This window comes from Xyrauchen texanus, chromosome 47, assembly GCF_025860055.1.
Source record: "Xyrauchen texanus isolate HMW12.3.18 chromosome 47, RBS_HiC_50CHRs, whole genome shotgun sequence".
In the NCBI taxonomy this organism is placed as follows: domain Eukaryota; kingdom Metazoa; phylum Chordata; class Actinopteri; order Cypriniformes; family Catostomidae; genus Xyrauchen; species Xyrauchen texanus.
This window is the reverse complement of record NC_068322.1, coordinates 27583572-27595869: the sequence shown is the minus strand read 5'-3', so window position 1 is coordinate 27595869 and position 12298 is coordinate 27583572. Positions and strand designations below refer to the sequence as shown.

General features: G+C 48.0%; 2 protein-coding genes across 2 annotated transcripts; both read left to right on the top strand.

Annotated features, from left to right (window-relative positions):
• The first annotated feature begins 2031 nt into the window (after nt 1–2031).
• On the top strand, nt 2032–4301 carry LOC127639259 (uncharacterized). Its single transcript, XM_052121176.1, has 4 exons — nt 2032–2409; nt 2541–2753; nt 3037–3152; nt 4186–4301. Exons 1-3 carry the CDS (start codon nt 2067–2069, stop codon nt 3150–3152), a joined length of 672 nt encoding a protein of 223 aa, XP_051977136.1. The 5' UTR covers nt 2032–2066; the 3' UTR covers nt 4186–4301.
• Nucleotides 4192–4962, top strand: LOC127639260 (uncharacterized; the record flags this gene model as incomplete). The annotated part of the gene is made up of 1 exon (XM_052121177.1): nt 4192–4962. A coding segment is annotated over one exon (771 nt), but the record flags the coding sequence as incomplete, so codon positions are not given.
• Nucleotides 4963–12298: the final 7336 nt, after the last annotated feature.

The following is a 12298-nucleotide window of genomic DNA, read 5'->3' as shown; positions in this document are numbered from 1 at the left end:
AAAGATTTATTTAAGTCAATAACAAAAAGAGATGTAGAGCTGATTTGCAAATATGGAGAGAAAGAGGTGAAAGAGTTTTTTGTAAATACAAATAAGTTAATATATCAAGAGCCAGGAGAAGACATATGCTTCAATTGGTAAAAATAAAACTATTTGGTTGAGACTAGTTGTTGCAAATTGAGTAAATGCCAACATATTTTTGTGTATTTTATTTATTTTCCTTTCCCCCCCTTTTTTTGTATGTTTATGGAACTATATAAACGAAGTGAAATGTGTGTATGTGAATGTGATGATATAATGTATTTGAAAATCTGTGAAACGAAAGTAAACTAAAAAAGATTTAAAAAAAAAAAGTGCAGGCCCGAACTCATCTGATCTCGGAAGCCAAGCAGCGCTGGGCCTAGTTAGTACTTGGATGGGAGACTTCCTGGGAATACCAGGTGCTGTAAGCTTTTGCTTTTCCTTGTTTGTTTTTACTCATACACTCCCCCCTGGCTCAACTGGGATTTATTTATTTATCCTTGGAAATTGGTTGTTTGATTGATTTTCTTTCATTTAGCTTTCTCTGTGGCAAAGGACAGCCTGCTCATTTATCTTGCCTCCTACAGAAAGTGTCGTGGAAAATCACGATGAATCTCTCTAAGTTGTAAGAAAACTCTCGGAGTCTTGAGTTCCAGATGCCAAAGTTGTAGTTTATTGAACACCAACAAACTTGAGACCGGTCAGCTGTCCGTTCTGACTGTCTTAGTCCAAAACCTCCTCTTCTATACAGTTTGTTATCTGGCATTACCTAATTTCTGTCCCCCTTTTTTATTTTTCTAACCAATGGATACTATTTGCCACCATTATCTCACAGAGCCTTTTGATATCTTTTTACTGGTAGGAACTTGGCTTTAGTCTATCTTCAAGGTCCTTAGTCTCATTAGTCTCATCTTTGTGGCCTCTGCAGCAACAACAATTTTAGTAACCTCGTATGCTCTCTCCTGGGTCACACAAATTCAGGAAACTCATGTAAGTACTTTGATATAAAAACATACTAGAATACTGAAAAATATACAATAATACTCCCAACTCTGAGACTTATAAAAGTCTCACACTCTATTTCCCTCAAACCAGAGTGCAGTCACACAAGCCAGCCTGTCCCATTCAATCATGTAGCCAAAGTAGGCCACTCAGTCCACTATCCAATGCCATCTTTATGGGGCTGCACTCTGCAGAACTTGGGACCAAACCTCTCCCTCCACACTTGGCTAGGAAGGAGTAAAAGATCCCAGTCCTCTAGCTATCACTGTTCCTGGGGGTGGGTGTCAAAAATCAACTCATTTGTAATAAGCATGTGCATGCAACTGTAAAGCAGTTGCGATCTATCTACAGGAGTCTGCAGTTGTATGTAAGTGTGTTTATTTCATTGTTTTTAACGTTGTTATAGTGGTATTCATTGCTAGATCAGGTGCTGTTTGTTTACTGTCTTGAACGCGGGTCGCTTAGACGTGTGTTTGGTGTGTGTGCGCGCTATATTTGTGTTGACTTGTCCCATAGTATTCGCTGATAGAATTGCTAGACTTGTTTAAACTTGTCACGTAGGATTCGTTGCTAGATTTGCTTAGACTTCGGGTTGGTTATCCTGTGTGTGTGTAAAACTTTCGTCGTTTTAGTGTCTGCAAACAGTGCTTCACTGGTTTCAGAGTATTATTTAAGTGCAGCATAATTTATTTGCGCTGTACAGAAGTTGCGTTTGTTCCTGCGCAACCCTGAGTTTCGGTTTCGGGTGACCACGTGACTAGCTTTGTTGTGATAAGTAGCATTAAGGCGTGGCTGCTTTTTTCCACTGAACGGCTCGTAAAAGTTGTTATTTATTGGACTTAATGCTGACGCGGAAGCGGCAGCGGAAGTGGTGGCCCTCATGTGAAGCCCTCCTCGTGTGAAGACCTACTTGGGTAAAGACCAGCGAGTCTACCTGTGCGAGTCCACCGAGCAAGGACACTGACAAGGCGCCACTCACCAAAGCACTTAAGTATTTTTCTATTCTATCTCTTTTATTATTTTACTTATACATACATATTAACATGTCTAGTTCACTAATAACACATGCCTTCAAGCACATCCCTGTTATCTGTTGTAGACCGTTCACAAGATACAGATGCAAGACAAAACGCAACCCACACAACCTACGGCCGCTTTGCACTTCAACACCTGCTCCACTCTCGTTCTCAGTGGGACTCTGGAACTGCCAGTCTGCTGTGAACAAAGCTGCCTTCATTCCAGCTTTCGCCACGCAGTCCACCCTCAGCATCCTGGCACTGACAGAGACATGGATACGTCCTGAGGATACAGCAACACCTGCTGCTCTCTCCAACAACTTCTCCTTCTCCCACACCCCTCGACATACTGGTAGGGGTGGGGGAACAGGTTTGCTCATTCATAATAACTGGACTTTTTCACCACATGCTTCACTATGTAACAATACATCTTTTGAATTCCATGCCATTACTACAATGCAACCCACAAAATTACATGTTGTTGTCATCTATCGCCCCCAGGTCAGCTGACAAGCTTTCTTGAGGAATTGGATGTCCTGCTGTCCTCCTTGCCAGAGGATGGCAGGCCACTTGTGGTTCTTGGTGATTTCAACATACACCAGGACAAACCCCAGGCCATTGAACTGAATACTCTTCTGGCCTCATTTGACTTGGAAAGACTACACACCACAGCAACTCACAGGTCGGGCAACCAGCTGGACCTCATTTTTACACGTAACTGTACCACCTCTAATATTCTTGTTACACCTTTACATGTTTCTGATCACTACTTTGTTCAATTCAACATGATTCTCCCATCCATTGTAAAACCGACCCCACCTTTGGTTTCCTTTCGCCGTAACCTCCGTTCCCTCTCACCCTCTCGCCTTTCCACTGATGTCTCTGCCTCTCTTCCCACAATAAATGTATTTTCCATGCTTGATGTGAACACTGCCACAGACACACTTAGCTCTACTTTAACAACCTGTCTAGACAACATCTGTCCTCTCTCCTCTAGACCAGCACGGACTACACCACCCAGCCCCTGGCTGTCTGACGTCCTTCGTGAACATCGGACTGATCTCAGGGCAGCTGAGAGGAGATGGCGGAAATCTAAAGATCCAGCTGATCTAGGTAAATATCAGCTTCTGCTCGCAACTTTTTCAAATAACGTTAAAATTGCAAAAACTTCATATTACCAGACCAAGATCAACAGCACCACAGACACTCATAGCTTGTTTAGAACATTTAACACACTTCTCTGCCCTCCCCCTCCACCACCTGACACATCACTGACAGCAGATATATTCGCCACATTTTTTACTGATAAGGTTACAGCCATCAGCAATACATTCACAGCACCACACCCTGTCAAACACCTGGCTCCTGTATGCAACCCTTCTTTCCCTATGTTCTCTCCTTTAACTGACACTGAGGTCTCTAAACTCCTCCTCTCCAACCACCCCACAACCTGTTCCCTTGACCCCATTCCATCACACATTCTCCAGGCCATCTCTCCGTCCATCCTACCAGCACTTACACACATAATTAACGCATCCCTTCTTGCAGGCACTTTTCCCACTACATTTAAGCAGGCTCGAGTAACCCCACTGCTGAAAAAACCTGCACTTAACCCCACACAGATAGAACACTACAGACCAGTCTCTCTCATCCCATTCATGGCAAAAACACTTGAAAGGGCAGTTTTCAATCAGATCTCCGCCTATCTCTCACAGAACAAGCTGCTGGATGACAATCAGTCGGGCTTCAAAAGTGGACACGCCACTGAGACTGCCCTGCTGTCTGTCATCGAGTCGCTGAGACAGGCGAGAGCTGAATCGAGATCATCCGTTCTGATTTTGCTGGACCTTTCTGCTGCCTTTGACACAGTCAACCATCAGATCCTACTCTCCACCCTCTCTAAACTGGGTATCACTGGAACTGTGCTTGACTGGTTCAACTCTTATCTCTCAGAAAGGTCCTTTGAGGTAGCATGGAGAGGGGAAGTATCCAAGCCACACAAGTTACTTACTGGGGTACCTCAGGGATCAGTGCTTGGGCCTCTTCTCTTCTCCATATACACAACATCACTGGGACCCATCATCCAGTCACATGGTTTCTCTTACCACTGCACGCTGATGACACGCAACTCTTCTTGTCTTTCCAGCCCAACGACACCACAGTGACCGTTCGAATCGCTGCCTGTCTGGCAGACATCTCGGCCTGGATGAAGGAACACCACCTTCAACTCAACCCTGCCAAGACCGAACTCCTTGTCTTTCCAGCCAACCCTGCTGTTGAACACAACATCACCGTGCAGCTGGGTCCAACTACAGTTTCGCCTTCCAAAACGGTCAGAAATCTAGGGGTAACCATTGATGATGAGCTAAATTTCACAGACCACATTTCAAAAACTGCAAGATCTTGTAGATTTACACTCTACAATATCAGGAAGATAAGACCCTTCCTCACTGTACATGCCACACAACTGCTCGTTCAGTCCCTTGTCATAACTAGACTGGACTACTGTAACGCTCTCATTGCAGGCCTTCCTGCATGTGCTATTAGACCTCTCCAAATGATCCAGAATGCAGCAGCACGTCTGGTCTTTAATGAACCTAAGAGAGCACATGTTACACCACTCTTTGTCTCTCTCCACTGGCTGCCGGTTCATGCCCATTTTAAATTCAAGGCCCTGATGCTGGCATATAAAACAGTCACTGGTTCTGCTCCAGCATACCTTAAAACATTTATGCAGAGCTACGTTCCCACCAGAAGCCTGCGGTCGGCTAAGGAACGTCGCCTTGTCGTACCAAAACAAAGAGGCACCAAAACACTTTCCCGGACTTTCAGTTTCATCATACCACGGTGGTGGAATGACCTTCCCAACTCAATCCGGGAAGCTAACTCACTCTCTATCTTCAAAAAGCGGCTAAAAACACATCTTTTCCAAAAGCACTTAACCGGTCAATAAAAAAAATATATATATATATATATATATATATATATATATATATATATATATATATATATATATTTACATTTCTTGTTGCACTTAAATCTGTTTTGTATACTATTATGATGATAGTGAAACTTTGTATATGGCACTTTTTGTACCACTGTCTCCCTAAGATGATTCGCTGATGTTCTTCCTCTTTTGTAAGTCGCTTTGGATAAAAGCGTCTGCCAAATGAATAAATGTAAATGTAAATGTCAAGCCTTGCGTGATGTAGAGTACAATTGATTATCAATTAAGTAGAAGATATATATTATATATGCTTAACAAAACACTACTAAAAGTAACATAGAAATATGCATCCTTCATTGCCAGAGGAACTCACAGACAATTCCGGTAGCCTGGAGCGCTATCTGGTGGTGTTTTGGAGCAGACAGCGGGTTTTTAAACCACCAGTTGAGTCTATTTGCTCTTGCAGCCAAGCACTCGTCAGACCAAATGTGCTCGTCACTCCTTTCTTCACATATGTTCCTCATATGTCTTCTCTTGGCAATTGTTTCACATCCATATTTTGCTTAAACATAATCATCAGTAACACTTCTTCTACTTGATTAGAAGATATAATAAAGATATACTTCATTATATCTCCAGTGTTATTTCTGGATTGCTTCTCAGTAAATCTCATCAAGTTCATCCAATCTTGGCCCAATGGTACAGTATCTAGTTTCTATCCCTGTTCCCGGTGGTAGCATTGAAACAGTTACCATTTGTTTAGCCACGGTTCTAGCTACGGTTGTAGTCATTATTGATCTCAGAATGGGTATAATACAGCAAAACAATAATCCAAATAAAGTCAGTCCTATAACTATTATTATACCTATTTTCATTAGCCCCATCTTCCATGAACCAAAAAGATCATCAAACCATGTCCCAACAAGCTGATCTCTACCTGCATTAGATTTAACTTCCTTTCGCAGGTCATGCAGTTTCTTCATTGCCTGGGTAAAAGCTCCTTCTGGAGATGTATTAATTGGTATGTATGTACAGCAGTCTGCTCCGAACATAACACATACTCCTCCTTTATCTGCTAATAACCAATTCAGTGCTTGATGATTTTGCCATGCCATTTTACTAGTGGCTGCTAATTGGTCTCCTAATGCCGCCAGTGCCTCGTCAGTATGGTTTATAAATCTCTGTTGGTTATAGAAAATATAATTAATCCATTCTAAATTTTTGTTGGGTGTTACCCATATGAACACTGACTCCAAGCCTGATTTAATCTCATCTCTAGCTTTAAACTTTTGAGGTATTCCTCTTGGTTGGCCAATTTCATCCAGGTAGACATCAGGATCTGGGGTGTACGCTCTTTTCACCCTTGCTTTGTTGTGTACTAAAGGTTTTGGTGCAGTTTGGATTTCAGAGGGGTCCCATTCGACCATAGTTACTTCTTGTATTAGCCTTACTCTAGCACACAGTCCTTTCCAGCCTTTAGGTAGTGCGGGTTTCAATTGACCTCTCCCACATAACCAAAAATAGTCCACTAAAGTTTCCGTTTGTTCCTCATGGATTTTTATCACAAGCAATACTAGAGTTTGATTTTCACATCTTGTAAGGCAATGACCGACAACTACACCTAGACATCCTGGAGTTATGTTCGCAGTAAAAAAAATTCCTAATGTCGCTGTTGCATATTGCTGTCCATTAAACCTAATCACATTATCATTAAAAAACATTTCATCATCTAAATGCCATATTACTGCGCAATTGCCCTTAAATGGTCCTACATTCGTTTTTCCTTTAGTTTTGTTAAAGCATTCATACACCAGTTGTCGATTTATTGTATATGATAATGGGGTTTCTTTTTTCTCATTATCCACATGTGCGTCTAATTTTCTGCCTTCATCTCCCCACCCTATCATCTTATAATATTTATCATATTCCAGATGACCCAAGAATGCCAAACATTCTGCTGGGCAGAACACTGTTCTCCCTGTTTTACCACAATTTTTTGGCATAATACTCAGCGCAATGCTTATAATCATACTGATTCGGGACTACTACCAATTTTTTTCAATGGAGAGGGTGAGCACATTACACAGTTTGTCATTTTTGCTTGCTTAGCTGTATATCTGGCCCATTTATACCAGTCATTTTGATTTGCGTGTTCTAATAGTTCTTCTGTTCCTGCTGACTCTATGGGTTCCATATCATTTTCTAAATATATTGGCTTTTTCAGTCTTTGGTTGATTATTTTGTTAGGTGTCTTTTTAGGCTGATTATTCGGTTTGTTCTGCTAGGCCAAACTGCTTATCCAGATTTTTGCTTTTAGGGTTCACCTTTGTTTAATGATCCAGGCGTTCGCTTCTTTCTGATTTCTCGTGCTATGTTATCTAGTCTCTGCTCATTTGGGGGAATAATATTGAAGGTCTGAGATGTCAATTGTAGGAAATTCATCATACCATGGTCGTCGTGATGGTCCCTCGCCTGGGGAGTCTGGGCCTTCCTGGATCTCCTCTCCGGTAGGCCCTATATGGGAGGCAGTACCTGTCCCAAATATGTTAGTAACAGCATCATTCACACTAATACCTCCTTGAGCTTCCATTCTTTCCTCCATGTGCCACAACTCTTCCTCGAGCGACTGCGCTTGTTGGCCTGTTTCATTTCCTTCAGTTGCTTCTGTATCTGTTTCAGCAGGACGATCACTTTCTTCTTGTCTTTCTCCTTCTTCACCTTCCTGGTCCTGTTCCTCTGTGACATGTACTTTCGTCTCACTTTCTATGCTTTCCTGCTCTACTAAGGCACTTACTTCAATCCCTCTTTCTGCCGCAGCATGCTCTTCCCCTACGTGCATTTGTCCTTCTTCTACTTCCTCTTCTCTTTCCTCAGATTCTGTAGCCGGTTCCTGCTGATCTTCTTCTTCCTCGGGTTCTTAGTTTTGTGCTTACTGCTCTTCTTCATCTGAATCTTGCCTCGTATTCATCGTTGGGAAGTCCATATTCATAGTTACTTCAATACAGTTCGTCAAGTGCTCTGTACTTTCTGAATTCACTTTCTGGAGTATTTAGTTTTAGGTCAGCTTCATTGCAAAGGCCATCCAAGATCCCCAAGGCTGATTGTAGGGAACCCACTCTACAGTGTGCTTTTTTATAATTGATCATCTGGAGATCCTGGTCCTTCTTGGGACGTTTCTCCGGTAGGCCCTGTATTGGGGGCAACACTTGTCCCAAGTATGTCAGTAATAACATCCATATTAATATGTCTTTCTTATTCATTGGTATTGTAGGCCGAAATTGTTTTCCACCTTCTCTCCTTCAGTGGGTCATCCTGTCCTAACTTGCTTCAATGATGGCAACAGCATGACTATTTCATTTTATATGCAGAAACTGTAATCACCTCATATGGTTACATGTTTTATATTAACTAACAATCATTACTGTTACGAACGGAGGCAGCGAAGGCAGACGAGGAGAGCGGGTCTAAATGCAAGCTTACTTTATTGGAACAGATAAAGGAATAAACACAAAGAAAAACCCTCAATGGGGAAATAAACACAAGACTGAGAAAACGGGCAGGGAACACATACCAGGCTAACAACATTCAACGATAGACATCGACTGAACAAACAGACAGGGTTTAAATACATGGACAAAGGACAAAGGGGCCAATGAACAAACAGAACTCAAACAAGATAACAAGGGGAAAAACAGAAACCAATGGCAAATTAACGAGGGCAGGTGAAAACAATGAACGGAGAACACGAACGCTAACAGGGAGACTGTGGAGCTAAAAAAGGGACAAAAGTGAAAACTACAGAATTACAAAAGTGACAAAAATGGTAAACAAAGGGGCAACGGTGAAACAAGATGAGGTATGCCTAACAGAGCCCCCCCCCCTCAAGGATCGGATTCCAGACGATCCGAAATAAATAAAAGAAACAAATAAAAAAAAAACACCAGGAGCAGATGGGCAGACCAGGGGGGGCACGAGAGCAGGCAGGAAGTCCAAGGGGGCACAGAGGGCAGGCAGGAAGTCCAAGGGGGCACAGAGGGCAGGCAGGAAGTCCTGGGGGGCACAAAGGGCAAGGACAGGTTCAGGTGGTCTGGGAGCTGGCCACCGGGCAAGGATAGGTTCAGGAGGCCTGGGAGCTGGCCACAGGGCAGGGGCCGGTTCAGGAGGCCTGGGAGCTGGCCACAGGGCAGGGACCGTTTCAGGAGGCCTGGGAGCTGGCCACAGGGCAGGGACCGGTTCAGGAGGCCTGGGAGCTGGCCACAGGGCAAGGAGAGGTTCAGGTGGTCTGGGAGCTGGCCACAAGGCAAGGACAGGTTCAGGTGGTCTGGGAGCTGGCCACAGGGCAAGGACAGGTCTGGGGGACCTGGGAGGAGGCCACTGGACAGGGACTGGGTCAGGGGGCCTGGGAAGAGGCCACAGGATGGGAACAGGGTCAGGGGGCCTGGGAAGAGGCCACAGGATGGGAACAGGGTCCAGAGGCCTGGGAGGAGGCCACTGGACAGGGGCAGGTTCAGGAGGCCTGGGAGGAGGCCACAGGATGGGAACAGGGTCAGGAGGCCTGGGAGGAGGCCACAGGACAGGGACTGGGTCAGGAGGCCTGGGAGGAGGCCACAGGAGGGGAACAGGGTCAGGAGGCCTGGGAGGAGGCCACAGGACAGGGACTGGGTCAGGGGGCCCGGGAGGAGGCCACAGGATAGGGGCTGGGTCAGGAGGCCTGGGAGGAGGCCACAGGTCAGGAACAGGGTCAGGGGCCCTGGGAGGAGGCCACAGGACAGGGGCCAGGTCAGGAGGCCTGGGAGGAGGCCACAGGACGGGAACAGGGTCAGGAGACCTGGGAGGAGGCCACAGGACAGGGACTGGGTCAGGAGGCCTGGGAGGAGGCCACAGGAGGGGAACAGGGTCAGGAGGCCTGGGAGGAGGCCACAGGACAGGGACTGGGTCAGGGGGCCCGGGAGGAGGCCACAGGATAGGGGCCGGGTCAGGAGGCCTGGGAGGAGGCCACAGGTCAGGAACAGGGTCAGGGGCCCTGGGAGGAGGCCACAGGACAGGGGCTGGGTCAGGAGGCCTGGGAGGGGGCCACAGGACAGGGACTGGGTCAGGGGGCCCGGGAGGAGGCCACCGGACAGGGGCCGGGTCAGGAGGCCCGGGAGGAGGCCACAGGTCAGGAACAGGGTCAGGAGCCCTGGGAGGAGGCCCTAGAGGCGGGGACCTGGAAGGCTTAGGCGGCGGGGCCGATGGAGGTGGTGCCATAGGAGGCTCTAGAGGCGGAGCCCTGGGAGGCTTGAGAGACTTAAGGAGCGGAGTCCTAGAGAGCCCGGGAGGTGGAGCTGTAGGAGGCTCGGGAGGCAGAGCCATAGGAGGCTCGGGAGGCTCCGGGAGCAGAGCCATAGGAGGCTCGGGAGGTGGAGCCTTAGGAGGCTCAGGAGGCGGAGCCGTAGGATGCTCGAGAGGTGGAGCCCAAGAAAGCTCTGGAGTCTCTGGGAGCAGAGCCGTAGGAGGCTCGGGAGATGGAGCCATAGGAGGCTCGGGAGGCTCTGGGAGCAGAGCCATAGGAGGCTCGGGAGGCGGGGCCGAGGGAGACTCGGGAAGCGGAGCCATAGGAGGTTCAGGAGGTGGAGCCGTAGGATGATCGAGAGGTGGAGCCCTAGAAAGCTCTGGAGTCTCTGGGAGTCGAGCCGTAGGAGGCTCGGGAGGCGGAGCCGTAGGAGGCTCGAGAGGCGGAGCCCCAGAAAGCTCAGAAGTCTCTGGGAGCAGAGCTGTAGGAGGCTCGGGAGGCAGAGCCGTAGGAGGCTAAGGAGGTGGAGCCGTAGGATGCTCGAGAGGTGGAGTCCTAGAAAGCTCTGGAGTCTCTGGGAGCAGAGCCGTAGGAGGCTCGAGAGGTGGAGCCGTAGGAGGCTCTGGAGGTGGAACTGTAGGAGGCTCGGGAGGCTTGAGGGGCGGAGCCCTGGAAGGCTCGAGGGGCTCGAGAGGCTGGAGGGGTGGAGCCATGGAAGGCTCGAGAGGCTTGAGAGGTGGAGCTCTGGGAAGCTCAGAGGGCGGAGCTCTGGAAAGCTCGGGACGCTCGGAAGGCAGAGCTCTGGAAAGCTTGGAAGGTGGAGCTCTGGAAAGCTCGGAGGGCGGAGCTCTGGAAAGCTCGGAGGGCGGAGCTCTGGAAAGCTCGGGGGGTACTGGCTCTTGGACGGTCATGGCCACCGGCGCCGGCTCTCGGACGGTCATGGCTACTGGCGCTGGCTCTTGGACGGTCATGGCTACTGGCGCTGGCTCTTGGACGGTCATGGCTACTGGCCCTGGGACGGACAAGACCACAGGCGCTGGCTCAGGGACGGTCGAGGCTACAGGCGCTGGCTCAGGGGCGGTCGAGGCTACAGGCGCTGGCTCAGGGGCAGTCGAGGCTACAGGTGCTGGCTCACTGACGTCGGAGGCTACAGGCACTGGCTCGCTGACATCGGAGGCTACAGGCGCTGGCTCACTGACATCGGAGGCTACAGGCACTGGCTCACTGACATCGGAGGCTACCGGCGCTGGCTCACTGACATCGGGGGCTAACGGCTCACTGACCGTGGCAGGCGTGGGCTCTGGCTCGCTGACCGTGGCAGGCAGGCAGAGACTGGAGAGCAGAAGCCTTTCTTCTTTTCCTCCTCCTCCGGGCGGATGAAGCTGGCAATGCTGGCTCGTTGGCCATGGCCGGCACGGAAAGCCCAGAGGCGGACACCGGGATCGAGAGAGGTGGCTCCCCGGCAGCGAGATCCCTCAAGACCAGACTCACATACTCCCTCCAAGTGAGTTCTCCGGAGTCCGGCAATTCCCTCTGCCGGTGTGTTGGTAGCCCGAGCCGGTAGATGGTCTTCAGGGATGTGTCGTCGAAGCCGAGGTGGATGGCAACAGTGGAAAAGAAGTGGGAGTATTCGCGGATGGTCAAATCCGCCTGGGTCAGTTCCATAAAGTAAGCTGCTAGATCCATATTTGGTGGTCTATCGTTCTGTTACGAACGGAGACAGCGAAGGCAGACGAGGAGAGCGGGTCTAAATGCAAGCTTACTTTATTGGAACAGATAAAGGAATAAAAACAAAGGAAAACCCTCAATGGGGAAATAAACACAATACTGAGAAAACGGGCAGGGAACACATACCAGGCTAACAACATTCAACGATAGACAGCGACTGAACAAACAGACAGGGTTTAAATACATGGACAAAGGACAAAGGGGCCAATGAACAAACAGAACTCAAACAAGATAACAAGGGGAAAAACAGAAACCAATGGCAATTTAACGAGGGCAGGTGAAAACAATGAACGGAGAACACGAACGCTAACA